General features: G+C 43.6%; 1 protein-coding gene across 3 annotated transcripts in view; it reads left to right on the forward strand.

Annotated features, from left to right (window-relative positions):
* LOC117824544 (tyrosine-protein kinase Fyn) overlaps positions 1 to 17,032 on the forward strand; it is a 132,385-nt gene that overhangs the window by 94,441 nt on the left and 20,912 nt on the right. For all 3 annotated transcript variants that reach the window (XM_034700066.1, XM_034700067.1, XM_034700068.1), the window contains exons 5-6: positions 8,019 to 8,115; positions 14,982 to 15,080. In XM_034700066.1, coding sequence (XP_034555957.1) covers positions 8,019 to 8,115; positions 14,982 to 15,080 — 196 coding nt within the window. The remainder of the gene's footprint in view (positions 1 to 8,018; positions 8,116 to 14,981; positions 15,081 to 17,032) is intronic.

A 17,032-nucleotide genomic window follows, 5' to 3' on the forward strand; every position in this document is an offset into this window, starting at 1 on the left:
TGCACTTTTAGAAAGAGTGGAAATGTCTGAAATGAAGTTAAACACAGTTTAGAGAAGTCGGCTGTTTATAATTCACAGATAAAGGGATCTTCAAAGGACGCCTCTGTTAGCTGAAGATGAGAGGAGGGGGCTTAAAGGTGTTGTTATCCACCAAAGGGGCCTTGCAGAGACGGTTTGAAAACCACAGAGCAAAGATGACACGAAGGTTTAGTGTTATATCTGCAGGATAAGGGGTGTTGCTGAGCTGACTGACAGGTGGGTGTGTTGGAGCCACAGACTGTACAAATAAAGGCTGATTTATACTTCTGTGTCTCTACTACGCAGCAGGGGCTGACGTGGACATGAGCACCACATACTTGTGCGTCGATGTGTTGCACAGCAATTCTGTTTTTACACTTCTGCACTGGTTTCATGATCAAACATACGAGGTAGTGACAGCTGACATGAAACAAGGCAAGGCAAGGCAAGGCAAGGCAAGGCAAGGCAAGGCAAGGCAAGGCAAGGCAAGGCAAGGCAAGGCAAGGCAAGGCAAGGCAAGGCAAGGCAAGGCAAGGCAAGGCAAGGCAAGGCAAGGCAAGGCAAGGCAAGGCAAGGCAAGGCAGCTTTATTTGTATAGTGCATTTCATACACGAGGGCAACTCAATGTGCTTTACATTAAAACATTAAAAACATTGGAAACATTCAGACAGGCATAAAAGAACACAATTAAAATGACAAATATAATAAAACAGAAAAGAAAAGGAAAATTAGAAATATATTAAAAATGACATTAAAATTTTGATTTAAAGTGAGTTAAAATAATCTAAGATAGGAAGGCAGTGGTAAATAAGAAAGTCTTAATCTTTGATTTAAAAGAGGTGAGAGTTGGAGCAGACCTGCAGCTTTCAGGGAGTGTGTTCCAGATATGTGGTGCATAATGACTAAACGCTGCTTCACCATGTTTCCTTCTGACTCTAGGGACTGAAAGCAGACCAGGACCTGATGACCTCAGAGGTCGAGGTGGTTCATAAAGTAGTAGCAGATCAGCCTAAACCATTCAGTGCTTTATAAACCATCAGCAGGATTTTAAAGTCTATTCTCTGACAGACAGGAAGCCAGTGTAGGGATCTAAGAACTGGAGTGATGTGGTCTACTTTTTTGGTCCTTGTCTGTATGAGCTGCAGCCGTCTGATGGACTTTTTAGGGAGTCCTGTAAAGACCCCGTTACAGTAGTCTAGTCTGCTAAAGATAAATGCATGGACCGGTTTTTCTGCATCCTGCTGAGACATAAGTCCTTTAATCCTTGATATATTCTTAAGGTGATAGTAGGCGAACTTTGGAATGGTCTTAATGTGGCTGCTGAAATTAAGGTCTGAGTCTAAGACTACACCAAGGTTTCTGGCTTGGTTTGAACATTTCATCGTTGCAGATTGGAGCTGAGCAGTAACCTTTAACCTTTCTTCCTCCAAAAACAATCATTTCAGTTTTTTCTTTGTTTAACTGAAGAAAGTTCTGTCTCGTCCAGTCATTGATTTGTTCAATGCATTTACTCAGTGTTTGTATGGGACTATAATCCCCTGGTGATATGGTGATGTAAATGTGTGTGTCATCTGCATAGCTATGGTATTTTATTTGGTTGTTTCTTATTATCTGACCTAAGGGGAGCATGTAGATGTTGAATAGCAGAGGCCCCAGAATGGATCCCTGAGGTACTCCACATATGATTTTCATCCGCTCAGATGTGTATTTACCTATAGACACAAAATAGTCCCGGTCATTTAAATAGGACTTAAGCCAAATTAGTACTGCACCAGAGAGTCCGACCCAGTTTTCAAGTCTGTCCAGTAGTATCTTGTGGTCAACTGTGTCAAAAGCAGCACTAAGATCAAGTGATACCAAAACTTGACAAAGGGTCCGAATGATAACTTCACGAGTTCTAGATGATACAAACCAGTTTTAAAAAGGCTTGATGTGGTGGTTTAGACAACAGTCATCAAGAATCAACTCGTTAAAAAGATTTACACCTCATAGAGACCCAGCCTGACCCGCCCCTGCAGCTTTGGAGCCAGTCATGAACCACAGCATCACTGGGTCAGGTCCAGCTGGGACTAATGAAGCATCCCACTTCATCCATCATCTGTCCTGTCTTTAATGAAGGCACACCAAAAACACAAGGAACATTGATGCTGTGAATTTTCTCCTGAAATCAGAATGCAGGGTTAAACTGATGTGAGATCTAGCTCCCAGATCAGACTGTGTGTAAGGTTAGCCACCCTCAAAGGGCTGGATCATAGGACTCAGTGTCTGACTCTGCATGTGAGACACTGGCAGCTCATTGAGTGAAATGTTCCCACTGCTGTGTCTGTGAAGTCCTGCATCCCACCACACAGCTGACACAGTGATGTGTTTTAGCTTGGGGTAGATACCCTGCATGCTTTATGAGATATTTTCTCTGTTTTTACATCGATGCTAAAAGTTGTTGCTGATTTCATCCAAATAAAACCCTCATCCCTTCTGATGGATGGAGCCCTCACGTTCCAATAAATGACATAACAGCAGCGCTGTAGTTTCACACCAAGATAACAGCTTTTCAAAACATCACCTTCTGTTTCGTGTGAAATCTTTTCTGTTTTTTCTAAACACCACAGAGGCCAAAAGCATGAAGGAGGTCTGGAGTACCAGCTTCTATGAGACTGTGCAGAAACCTGAGGATTCTGGACCTGTCAATAAGAATCAGACACCTTCATATCTTAAAGAGCTCATAGTGCCCTACTACCCCTCTAGAACACTACGCTCCCAACATGCAGGCCTGCTGGTCCTACCTAAAGTCTCTAAAAGTAGTATGGGATGTAGAAGCTTCACTTATCAGGCCCCTCTCCTTTGGAATCATCTACCAGTCAGGGTCCGGGAGGCAGACACCCTCTCCACTTTTAAGAGTAGGCTTCAAACTTTCCTTTTTGATAAAGCTTATAGTTAGAGCTGGATCAGGCTTGGACCAGCTTTTGTTATGCTGCTATAAGCTTAGACTGCCAGGGGAACTGGCACACTGACACACTGGGATCCTATCTCACCCCCTTCCCCCCAACCCCTTCATCACTTACCTAAACTCTCCCTGTCCCATTAAAGTTACTAATCATAGACCTTTCTGGAGTCCTGAGCTCCCTTGTCTCGTAGGTTCCTCTGAGCTCATCACTATCACCGCTCCCTCTCTCTATACAAGCTATACAAATAAAGATTGATTGATTGAATATGTAGAAACAATGTCAACAAAGTCTGTTTCTCTCACTCTCTTGTCTGTTTGTCACATTTCCATTGAGATAATGCAGCAATGCATTATGGAAAGGTTTATTGAGGTGACTGGTCTTTAAGTAAGGAGGTTTTATCAATCAATCAATCTTTATTTGTATAGCTCCAAATCACAACAAATGTTATCTCAAGACTTTTTTCACAAACAGAGCAGGTCTAGACCACTCTATGTCAAATTATGAACAGAGACCCAACACCAAGACAGGATAAGACTCAGTCTGACCCCACCTTAATCCACCATGAGCATTGCACCTCACAGTATTTAGCTAGTTACAGTGGAGAGGACAAACTTCCTTTAACAGGCAGAAACCTCGAGCAGAACCAGACTCATGTTAGACAGACATCTGCCTCGACCCAGTTGGGTTTAGAAAGAGGGATAGAGGAGAATAAGAGAGAGAGGGAGCAGTGATAGTGATAGTTTTGGTCCTTCTGATGGGGTTAAACTGGATTGTGACTGCACAAATCCCAGGTGAACAGTTTTCAGCCACCCTGCAAGGCTGAGTTCACATCTCTTTGAGTTTCTGAATTCCTTTATTAAAGCAGAGACACAAAAGAGCGTCCTCTCCAGAGCTACTGAAACTGTAATGTTCTTATTGAGAGAAACACACCGGAGATCTCACCTTCTTCTTAAATGACACTTTCAAGCTTCTCTGTGACCCGGTCACCTCAGTGAAAAGCTGAGGAGAATGAATGATCCATCTTCTTAAATGTGATGTTGTACGTCAGTTTAGTGACTCAACGTTGGATGAACTGGTGTAGGATCTTAAAGCCATGACTCCAAACCTTTACCACACGTTTCTTGTGATGTCTCCAAATCCTGCAGCACTTTGTTGTATTTATGTTCTTGCATCCTCACCTAAAGGCTTGTTAACAGCTTGAGTTTTCTCTGCATCATAATTTCCATTTCTTTGTTAACCTCCTGCTGCGATCTGTTAACACATCCTACAAAGAGCCCTAATGCTTTCTTCACGCTTGCCACTAATAGAGCAATAAGCAGAAGTGTCAGGGTGACAAATATTCCTGAGAGGAGTGCTGCCGGGAGATATTATAGGATCGGTGCTCTTCTTTTTACTCCTGTGATGAGGGGAATTTTGCGAGGATTAGCGAGATGTGGGAGAGGGAATAAGAAGCAGCGGGGAGAAGGTGACTTCAGGTACTGTGTGAAGAGAATTTAGACTCTGCAGAGGTTAGTCTGCCGTTATAAAGCCTACATCAAGAAGAGAGCTGCAGTCAGAAGAGTTACTGAGAGTAGAGGCTGCAAGATGAGAGGTTAGTGTTCTAAGATAACTGGTCCATAAGACTGTCACTGAACCACATGGAAACCATAGACTGTATGTGTAGCAGGTGGTCCAAGACATCAACAGGTTGTGGGATGGAGTTAGCATAATGGACGAACTGTTATTGAACCAGACTCAAGCAGACCCTTTGGCCTGCAGAGAGAGGAGCTGCAGATTTTGTCACTATTGGTTATTTTTAAGTCCTGAACAATTCCACCTCTATGGTGTTGAACATAAGGGCAAGGGAGTAAAGGCGATAATATATAAGTCTTTATGTGATTTCAGACAACAGTTCAAACATTGATTTCTGCTTTTTAAAGCTGGGGTTGGTAATCAGATGTAGATCCACTTTTTGTTCTACTGGTTGAAATGACCTTTATGTCCTGATGGTAATCAATACATAATGTGTTCTTAAAAAAGAGGTTAAAAAAGAGCTGCTGTCTACAGTCATGGCCAAAAGTTTTGAGAATGACACAACTATTCATTTTCACAAAGTCTGCTGTTTCAGTTTTTATAATGCCAATTTGCATATACTCCAGAATGTTATGAGGAGTCCCTCTTTGCCTTGAAAATGAACTTTATCACCAAAAACACATTTCCACTGCATTTCAGCCCTGCCACAAAAGGACCAGCTAACATCATTTCAATGACACACAGGTGTCACACACATTAACACAGGTGTGGGTGTTGATGAGGACAAGGCTGGCGATCAATCTGTCATGATTGAGTGACTGGACACTTTAAAAGGAAGATGGTGCATGACACCATTGTTCCTCATCTGTTAGCCATGGTTACCTGCAAGGAAACACGTGCAGCCATCATTGCATTGCACAAAAAGGGCCTAACAGGGAAGTTTATAGCAGCGAGTGAGATTGCACCTCAGTCAACCGTCTATCCAATTATCAAGAACTTCAAGGAGAGAGGCTCAATTGTTGCCAAACAGGCTCCAGGGCACCCAAGAAAGTCCAGCAAGCGCCAGGACCGTCTCCTGAAGGTGTTACAGCTGCGGGATCGGGCCACCACCAGTGCAGAGCTTGCTCAGGAATGGCAGCAGGCAGGTGTGAGTGCATCTGCACGCACAGTGAGGCGAAGACTTTTGGAGGAAGGCCTGGTGTCAAGGAGGGCAGCAAAGAAGCCACTTCTCTCCAGTAAAAACATCAGGGACAGACTGATATTCTGCAGAAGGTACAGGGACTGGACTGCTGAGGACTGGGGTAAAGTCATTTTCTCTGATGAACCCTCTTTCCCATTGTTTGGGGCATCTGGAGGAAGGCTTGTTCGGAGAAGACGAGGTGAGCGCTACCATCGGTCCTGTCTCTTGCCAACAGTGAAGCATCCTGAGACCATTCATGTGTGGGGTTGCTTTTCGGTCAAGGGAGTGGGCTCTCTCACAATCTTGCCTAAAAACACAGCCATGAATAAAGAATGGTACCAGAACGTCCTCCCAGAGCAACTTCTCCCAACCATCCAAGGTCAGTTTGGTGATGAAGAATGCCTTTTCCAGCATGATGGAGCACCTTGCCATAAAGGAAAGGTCATAACAAAATGGCTCGGGGAACAAAACATTAAGATTTTGGGCCCTTGGCCAGGAAACTCCCCAGATCTTAATCCCATTGAGAACTTGTGGTCAATCCTCAAGAGGCGGGTGGACAATCAAAAACCCACAAATTCTGACAAACTCCAAGCATTGATTATGCAAGAATGGACTGCCATCAGTCAGGATTTGGTCCAGAAGTTGATTGACAGCATGCCAGGGAGAATTGCAGAGGTCTTGAAAAAGAAGGGTCAACACTGCAAATATTGACTTATTGCATGAATTCTGTGTAATTCTCAATAAAAGCTTTTGATACTTATGAAATGCTTCTAATTGTATTTCATTATACTATAGAAACATCTGACAAAAACACCTAAAAACCCTGAAGCAGCAGACTTTGTGAAAATGTAATATTTGTGTCATTCTCAAAACTTTTGGCCATGACTGTATAAAGCTCTCAACACGGGGGCTCTGACAAGCAAAAAAATGAATGACATTTAGTAAGTCGCTCAGAAAGTTTATATGTATTGTAGCGTCCGTCCGGACGCTGTAGGGATGACGAGCCGATTGGTGAACACGTTGATCTTTAATAACCGGTCACTGTCGGCCATTACCACGACAACCAACAAAACAACAATCAATGTTTAAATGAATGAAAAACTTCTCCTCTTGTCTCTCCTTTCTCCTGCTTGCACACTCTCTCACACCTCCGCCTGATGCCTTCACTGACTGTCAACACTGTAGGAATTAAGAGCATCTACACTGAACATGTTTAACAAACAGTAGAGCTGTTACAGTATTATATATGTGTTATAACTTTTCTCCTGATATCGTGTCACCAGTACAACTGGATAATGCTAGTATGACAGCTGTGAGTGCTAACAGCAGCCATGTTTGTTTGTGTTTTTAACTTTCACTATGAGAATGTTTCGGTGAGGACCGGTTTTGAATCAGTCACCATCATATGGTCGCCAGTCAGCGGCGCTCGTGCATGCAGGGGGGGGGCATCGTTTATGGAGGAGCGTCAAGGGGAGGGGGGGTTGGAGTGAGACGGAGTCCTGAGGAAATGCTACATTCAAATTCATGCTAGTTTTCCTTGCCTACCAACCCCAGCTTTAATGTGAAAATGTTGGGGCAGGGCTGTGTTTCATTTGAAAAGATCTGTTATATGTCACCTTGTGCTCAGAGAATAAGAGATAGAGGGAGCGGTGATAGTGATATACAGTTACATACAATATGTCACAAAGAGATGTGATGCATTTTTGAAACGATGTGTTGATGCAATACGACATGATGTGATCAAATGCATTATGATATGATACAGTACGGCATTAGGCGTTACCATACAATACAATAGTATGTGATGCACTGTTTAAGGAAAAGTCTAAGCATTATAAAACGATACAATCTGAAGAGACTTTTTTTGGGAAACTTGTCAAAATGTTGTTTTTTACAAAAAAAAAAAAAGCAACCTGCAGATGAATCCATGTTAACTCTCATGCATCTTCAGTCCCCATCCAGAGCAAGTTTTAGAGCTGTAAGGAGATCCTGCCAAAACCTTCAACTCTGAGTCTGTACCACACAGTGTTCATTATCAGAGCTTAGCATATATTAGGCCTGTTGGTGTGATTATAAGTAAAGGAGAACTGCAGCAAAACAAGTGTGGACTACAGAAACATGGCCGCTGAAGATTTACAGTACTATGTTTCATTAACTGGAGATGACTCTGAAAGCTTTGTGGTCATTTCTCTTGTATAATTGCTGTTAAGTTCCACACGTCTGACTTTCTCTTAAAGCAGAGGTTGGTGTGTGAACTCGGTGAGCTAAGCTGCCGGCACATCCTCAGTTAAGTGTGATTCAGAACTTAATTTTGTCCCACTAATCTGCCAATCGCTGACGCTGTGTTTGTATCCGTCCTGCAGGAGTCACCCTCTTTGTGGCACTTTATGACTACGAGGCACGGACAGAAGACGACCTCAGCTTCAGGAAAGGAGAAAGGTTCCAGATTATCAACAGCACGTAAGTCACTTCGGCTTCTTATCAGACTGCCCACGTTCAGGAGGAATGCATGTTTCAAATTCCATCACTGTGCTAAAGGGGCTGGCACTGGGCGGTGCGTTGCATTTCAGCTGAGGAAACCAAGTGTTTGTGGTTCATAATCTGGAGCAAGCTGAAGCCCAGAATATATCTGCTGCACTGCAGTTTGTGGAAACACAGACAATACGCACATACAGCACAAAGAACTAAACATAGACCTGGCACTGAATCTTTATTGTGTCCAGTATTAAAGAGCACAAAGTATTTGAAGGAGGTGAAAATGGTTGCTTGAACATACTGTTTGACAAGCAGCAGTAAACAGAGTTTATTTAGGATTTACAGAGGGTGGAGCAGAGCCTCCAGCACGCAGTGATGAGTGCGGTGTGCCTTCAAGACTTGCCTCTGAGCTGGGACAGGAAGTGCCCTGTTACACCCACGGAGATGTTTGCTGTGTGTGTGTGTGTGTGTGTGTGTGTGTGTGTGTGTGTGTGTGTGTGTGTGTGTGTGTGTGTGTGTGTGTGTGTGTGTGTAATACTACACTGTACCTTTAAATACTACACACTGCACCTTTAAATACTAAATACTGTACCATTAAATACTACAAACTGTACCTTTAAATACTACACACTGTACCTTTAAATACTACACACTGCACCTTTAAATACTACACACTGTACCATTAAATACTACACACTGCACCTTTAAATACTACATACTGTACCATTAAATACTACACACTGCACCTTTAAATACTACATACTGTACCATTAAATACTACACACTGTACCTTTAAATACTACACACTGCACCTTTAAATACTACATACTGTACCATTAAATACTACACACTGCACCTTTAAATACTACACACTGTACCTTTAAATACTACACACTGTACCATTAAATACTACACACTGTACCTTTAAATACTACACACTGCACCTTTAAATACTACATACTGTACCATTAAATACTACACACAGTAACTTTAAATACTACACACTGTACCTTTAAATACTACACACTGTACCTTTAAATACTACACACTGTACCATTAAATACTACATACTGTACCTTTAAATACTACACACTGTACCTTTAAATACTACACACTGTACCTTTAATTCTACAATCATTACCTTTAAATGAGTGAAGTGGGGGGGTGTCTGCTTACGCATCGGGCAGAACTCTGCCGTGCGTGATACAGAGAGCAGAGGAGAATTGTGAACGCTCGACCATGTAGAGACAGAAATGACATCCCATCATTTGAATAAGATAAATAACATAAGGCTATTTAGTCTGTTAAATAAAAGAATAAGGTATAGACCAGATCCATGAGAGAGGGAACCTTAAATTACTTTTGTGTTGATTTGGCCCCAAGTGGGGGCGGGACCCGGCGGGTGCGCCCCCAATATAATGGTTGGGGAAACGCTGTCCGGTATCAGGCTGAAGTCTTACACAGCATGCAGTATAAGACCACAGGTAATGCATATATACACTTTAAAACCACATCACCCAGTCTAGCACCACTACAGGACCACGGAACAACTTTGCTCTGCAACAAGAGGACACTCGTTCTTCCCTCTCGTGCGGGCGCACACTCACACACACATACGTGAACATACGAACCCAGCAGACCGTCGTATGGTGAAATATATATTTCCATATGAAGCACAGTTAAAACAAACGTGACGTGCTTTCATATGGCATTTTTAGTGACAATAGCAAGTGAAAAAAATGTCTCAAGGGCCCCCCAAAATGTTGCAGTTGAGGCTTTCAGGGGGCTCTTGTTTCAATTAGAGTGTCTCAGACCCCCCCCCCCGTAATTCGCACAGTTGACATTTCCTTTGTCTGTCCTCTCTATATTACTGTTCCTCCTGGCCTTTTTACTGCAGGGGTCCTTTCTGTAATTCTGTCACACACTTAAAATAACATTGTGTCTCTGTCATTGGCAGAAAGGAGCACTTTAACTTGACACACTCTGACAGAAATTACAGCCTGTTTTGAGGCTGCTGTCTGAAGAAATCTGCTGGATCCAACCCAAAACTCCAATTTCTGTAAAACAAAGCATAAAGCAGACCCTAGTTTAAAAAGACTAACACGCCTCTTGATGCATGGAGTTTGAATATCAGTCTAAAGAATGTGAATCATTGCAGCACTTGTGTTTGTTAATTTATTGATATCTTCCACCTAACAGGCACAAACTGTGCTCCACACAGATACACCTTAAATATGAAATGGTAATGCTTCTGCCATACGGGCCATCTCCTGATGAATTATATCAAGTCTTTACTGCACATGTCCGCCTTATCGCCTCAGCCTTTGGCCCAGCAAGGTCAGTCTTCCTCCTCACAAACACCACACCCAGTTAGCATCCTGTCCCAGCCCGCGTGGTGCACATTCCAGCACACACCTCGGTCTCTGCTGGGCCTCAGCCAGAGCAGGAAGACCCTGTCATTAGAGCGCAGACTCCCTGCTCTTCCTCCTCTCTCTGTCCTCCTCCTCCTCAGCAGGGACCAGACAGAGCTGCATCTTCCACTCTCTCTGCACTCCCCCTTCCCTCCTTCATGCCCTCACCACCCGCCCACGCCTCACTGCTTCAACTAGCCTCAAATATGTTCTGAGCCTCTTCCACACTGACCCCTGCTGGACAAAAAGTAGTAGAAGTATTAAACAACTCCTCTGCTCCTGCCTGTCAGAGCCAGCAGAGAGTGACTGACAGATGCCAGAGCAGGCGGGGGGCTCACGTGTAGCAGGACCAGCAGAAATCCAGCAGCATCACCAGGACTAGCAGCAGCAGCATCAACCTGCCTGAGCCTCATTTTGTTTGGTAAAGCATCCTGCAGGAAAACAGGCCTCCATGCTGACTGTATACAAGGCTCTGCATTCAGCTCAGGCTTTCTATAAACAGCAGAGAGTGTGTTATTGTGAAGCCTACGTCCAACATAACAGGAAACAGCTCCAGTTCTTAAAGTCTGCTGTCAGCAAACTGTCTACACACACTGTAGTGTTAGGATGACATCTGGTTTGCACTGCATGAACCCCCTGATCAACAGAGGAGACGTTTTAACAGCTTCTTCCCTTTCTTATTTTCATGCAGACACATCAGCTAACAGCATCCTATGATCGGACCGCTACACTAACAGTCTGCTACTTAAACTGATGGGATATGATTGCTGTCATTGTTATCTGCAACAGCCCAAGTCGTCCTCTTTAGGAGAAATATGATGCGGTTCAGAAACGATGCACATCAGAAGCCCCTGCACAAGTGGAGAAGAAACTCAACGACAGAAACCAATCTGCTGCAAAGAGCTAAAACACACTGAAGAAAACACAAAGAAGAATGTTCTGGAGTTTTGACCAATCAGAATCAATCATTTATAAATATATACAAAATATAAATTAACAAACTTATAATAAATACCTCAAACTTATTCCATGTAGATAGACAGTACAAACAAAGTGATCATGCGTACCTGTTATTTGGACAGCCGTATGCCGCGCCTTACAATAGTGCTGAAACAAACGGGCTTCCTGACAGCAAAGTGATGCACAACAGTAATACTGTAGAGTACGCTTCAACTGACATCAGTGTTTGTGTCTGAGTTTGTTAAATGATCTACAGTACATGAGGTGGGATAGCTGACCCCGTCTGCAGAGGTTGAAAGTCTAGCTTCTGTTTTGGTTCTCCAAGCGGTTCCTCAGCAAAGGATCCGGAGGTAAACACCTCTGGCCCCACATCCAGGACAGCAGCAAAGATGATCTCTGGAGGCGGCACAGCAAATATTAGATCTTGTGGTGTTGTTTTGGAGCAGTGAAGAAGAATGAAAGTGTAATCACACCATCTACAGCTGGGGTTCCCAAGCTTTTCAGCCCTCGTCCCCCAAAATATAGATGCCAAAGACTCACGACCCCCACTGTCCCTCAAAGTGATTTAATGTGGCTTTATTAAGCTGGTCTGCAGAAAATGACTCTACCTATATGAGCATGTGTCTGTGTTTCCTGTGCTGTTATGAATGAACCTGCTGCTACTGATGCTTTAGATAATGAACTGTTCACTAACTCTAAACTTAGGAGTCATCTGGAAACAAAGAAAGACAGAAAACTCATTACATTTCATATTTTCAAGGTTTTATTTCAAGGTTAGCGTCTGTTTTTGTCAACATGTTTAACTGTAATGGATAAAATTTACTATTTTTAGATAATTTTTTCATTCAACTTTATTTATTGCATTTTTTCAGTATTTCTTTGTTCGCCACAAGTCAACAAATTATATATAAGTAATATAAAACCAACAAAGAGTAGAAAAAAATATTAAATACAAAAAATACAAAATTATAATTATAATAATAAGGGAATTATAATAATTAAATGTACAAACAAAAAGGAAGATAAACATAAGAAAATAAGGTAAATAAACAAAAAGAAATAATAATAATAATAATAATAATAATAATAATAATAATATGAAAAACATTCTAGAAGACATCTCAAAACCCATTTGTGTCTTGCGACCCCCCAGGGGGTCCCGACTCACACTTTGGGAACCCCTGCTCTATAGAGTAGAACAGTCTGTTCACCATACATTCAGTTTCTACTGGATCAGAGGCATTTCCAGAACTAGTATCAATATTTGAACAACTCTAATCACCTCAGGGAGAAGGATCTGGATTCAGACTAGGCCATGTTTTTTGTTTACTCATGTTGTTGTTGTTTTCTGTCTGTTTGCGGCGGCTGGTTTGAGGGGTGTTTGTTTCTGGAGACAAAAGAGGCGTCGAGGGCAGACTGGGACCACCCCGCACCGTCTGTTTATGTCTCCCCGGCTCCACATAGCCACACGTCTTAGGCTGCACAAACACATCTTCTGTTGCTCGTGCATACTTTCTCTCTCAGACAGCAGAGTGCTGAACCCCCCTCCCCTCCCTGAGGGATCCTTCACGAACAAAGGTAGGCTGGCCTGTTTCTGCCGTGGATGTCATCCCCAGGCGATCCCCATCATGGCTTTATTCAGCACAAATGGAGGACGAACAACGCCTCTCCTCTCCTCCTCTTTTCTCTCTCTCTCTTTGTCTTTAGAATCCTTTATACACACAAACACACATACATGCCTTTCACACACATCCCTTGGTTTACATTGTGTGATGATAACAGTGGAGACAGAGGGGGATTGTGATGTTTCATGTGTCACATAGAACCGCACGCTGGGACACTAATATCACACTGCTGCAGAGTTCAGTGTGTAACTACAAATTAAGGATGTGCATGTTCGGTTAAGTAAACAATGTCACCCTCGCTACTCAGCACCAGAATAACTTATCAGCTGAACTCATATTTTATTACTGTAGGTCTGAAATGCTGTGTCCTCATTGTAGTTCAGCCTCCCTCCACTAGCATGAGCTGTAGCTCTGGTTAATGTCTGCTGCCATAACGCTCTAAAGCTCTACTACTAGTAAGTGCAGATAAAGTTGTATGTAGGCTGTGTCTGGTTAAACTGACATATAACCAGTCCACCAGAGACATGAGGAACCAGCACAGGCATGAGGACCTGACGGAGGACTGAAGACTGCTGGAGCTAGCTCTGCTAGTGTTAGCCTCACTCTGTAAAGCAATCTGACATCTTTCACCTGTTGACTCCGTGACCCTGTGGTTGGACATGTGCTCAGTTTTGACTGTTCTCTGAGAGCTTTGTTGTCAGATAGTTATGTTGAAATTCTGAGTCAGCATTTCAACATATTGTTATTGGAATTAAGTTCCTGGACAACAACAAGGACATCCGGCACCTCAGGACATCCCTCAGATAAAGGCGTGGTGATGGCAGAGCTTCATAACATCTCTAATTATAATGTGTAAACGGCTAATAACATCAGAGTCTTTGTGATGACAAGGGAGCTCAGGGACTCCAGAAAGGTCTATGGTTAGTAACTTTAATGGGACAAGTGATGAGGGGGCTGGGGGGAAGGGGGTGAGATAGGATCCCAGTGTGTCAGTGTGCCAGTTCCCCCGGCAGTCTAAGCCTATAGCAGCATAACTAAGACCTGGTCCAAGCCTGATCCAGCTCTAACTATAAGCTTTATCAAAAAGGAAAGTTTGAAGCCTACTCTTAAAAGTGGAGAGGGTGTCTGCCTCCCGGACCCTGACTGGTAGATGATTCCAAAGGAAAGGAAGGGGCCTGATAACTGAAGGTTCTACCTCCCATACTACTTTTAGAGACTTTAAACATGTTGATAAAACCTACTCCACCTGCAGGATGTTTGAGCATTGGTTTAAAGCTGCAGCTCTGGCTCTGGTTCTGTGGTTTGTTCAAAGCGGATGTTCACCAGCTCTGATGGCTGAAATCCTGCATCTCATCACTGTTTAATTTGAGAAAGTTGAAGGTGAACCAGGATTTTATTTCATTCAGACAGTAAGAGAGGGAAGTGGGTGGAAGGGAGGAGGTGGGTTTGGTTGACAGGTAGAGCTGGGTGTCATCCGCATAGCAATGGAAACTGATGTTGAATTTACGGAAGATATTGCCAAGAAGAAGAATATAAATGATGAATAGGATTGGCCCCAGGATGGAACCCTGGGGAACACCAGTAGTGACAGGATATGACTGAGATTTGAAGGATTTGAATTGAATGAACTGAGTGTGGACAGAGAGATAGGAAGTGAACCTGTGAAGGGGTGTGCCAGTGATTCCAATTGAATTTAGTCTCTTGATATGTTGTGTTCACAGACAGTGTCATTATCAAAACATAAAGTGTATTAATGTGCTCTCTCTCTCTCTCTCTCTCTCTCTCTCTCTCTCTCTCTCTCTCTCTCTCTCTCTCTCTCTCTCTCTCTCTCTCTCTCTCTCTCACACACACACAGGGAAGGGGACTGGTGGGACGCTCGATCACTCACCACCGGTGGCAGTGGCTACATTCCCAGTAATTACGTGGCTCCAGTGGACTCCATCCAGGCTGAGGAGTAAGTAGTCTGTTTCTGTTTTTGTGTGTGTGTGTGTGTGTGTGTGCATGCGTGCGTGCGTACACACTAGTTAAGGACTTCCATCTGACTCTTGCTCTGAAGTGGAGAGATTAGGGAACACCAGGCCTCACACTGACAGCAGCACATGTGCAAACTTCAGATGAACGAAGGCGAGGAAACCGTCCTCATCCTTGCACAGTTCCTTCTCTCCCTGCAGTGGGAACGTCTCCACAGACTCGTGTGTACATCACACTGTAAAGACGTGGATCTAGTTGATTGGGAGGCAGCCAGACTGTGGGGGAAAGATACACATATCATCATATTTTTCATTCTATTCGTACATACATACAGTGTGTATTTTTGTGTTCAAACATGTTCAGACACAAACGAAGACCTGAATCATGGACTGACACCACAGACACAAACCTCCTCCATCACCCCCGTCCTCTCGCCCTGCCCCGTCAGATAGGATGATGTTTCTCATGAAGTTCACAGTGAGGCAGATTGTCATCATGAGCCGTGGAGCATGCTGGGATAAAAAACACAGCTCTGTTTATCCCCACAGATACAGACATTTCAGGGCTTTTTGTGCATGTGAGATTTGTACATCATCTACCAATGAGGACAGCAAGTGGCAGTATGCGATGTGTATGACTCTGCACTGCCCTCATCACGTGAAAGTTTGTGTGTGCAGTACTTCTGTTTCTGGCCGAGTGCAAATTTTGACCCTCTTCATTTCTGATGGAAAAGTTTGGAGGTCAGAATAAAAATTTAACCTCCAACTGTTCACAGCCCAGTGAGAGCTGCTGATGACTCAACACCCTGAAGCTAGAAGCAACGTCTCCATTGAACAGGGAATATGATAGACTAACTCTAAGGACTGTCCCAGGTAGAACCATCTGGCTTTCAAACCACCAGAGAGTGTGATGATGTTTCTGTGCAGTTAGCCCGGCTCAGACAGGAGAAACACTGATGTGCTGCTGTTCAGTGGACCAAGGTCCAACATCTGCGCTGAGCTGTATCCTATCCTGTGGCATGAGTGAGAGACAGGTAGCCGAAAAACTGATGATCTCCAAGACAGCCGTCCATTACACCAAGAACAACAAGTCCAACATGATACTACTAAACTGCCAGATGGTCGAGGCAGGAAACGTCTTTCTACCCCACGAGATGACCGTGCACTCATCCGGTTCTGTGTCAGGAATTGCCCTCAGACCTCCAGGGAGCTTAAAAATGAGCGGGCACTGTCCAGAAATGTGACTTGTTCAGCAAGGACAGTTCCAAACTGACTTCTTGAAGCTGGTCTGAAGTCCCACAGGGCACAGAAGAAGCCCTTTATCAACGAAAGGCAGAGGAAGGCCGGGTTACTCTTTGCTAGGGATCACAAGGATTGGACTGTTGATGATCAGGCTCAGGTTCTCTTCAGTGATGAATCCAGTTTTCAGTTGATGCCCATTCCAGCCAACTCACTAGTTAGGAGGAAGCCTGCAGAAGCCTACAAACCAGAATGTCTTGCCCCTACAGTAAAACATGGGGGTGGATCAGTGATGATCTGGGGTTGTTTCAGTATGGGTGGAACAGGGAAAATGCAATTGTGTGAAGGGCGAATGAACCTGGTCACGTACAGGGCTCCTCTTGAAAACAGTCTTCTTCCATCCAGCTGGAAAACTGTCAGGTCAGTTAGAGCCTGGATGGAGAACCATAACATTTAAACCATGCCTCGGCCTGCTCAATCACCAGATCTAAATCCAATTAAAAACCTGTGGAAAATCATCAAACTCAAAATGGAGAACCACAAGCCCCAAAACAAAGAAAATGTGTTTGAATTGTTGCAACAGGGCTGCAGTCATCACAAACAATGGTGATGCAATCAAGTACTAACTCCTGTTTGTATCATGTGACTTAAACAGACAGAAAAGAAAACATGGAAGGCCTTAAAGCAGTGTTTTTGG

This window comes from Notolabrus celidotus, chromosome 13 (assembly GCF_009762535.1).
Source record: "Notolabrus celidotus isolate fNotCel1 chromosome 13, fNotCel1.pri, whole genome shotgun sequence".
NCBI classification, from domain to species: Eukaryota; Metazoa; Chordata; class Actinopteri; order Labriformes; family Labridae; genus Notolabrus; species Notolabrus celidotus.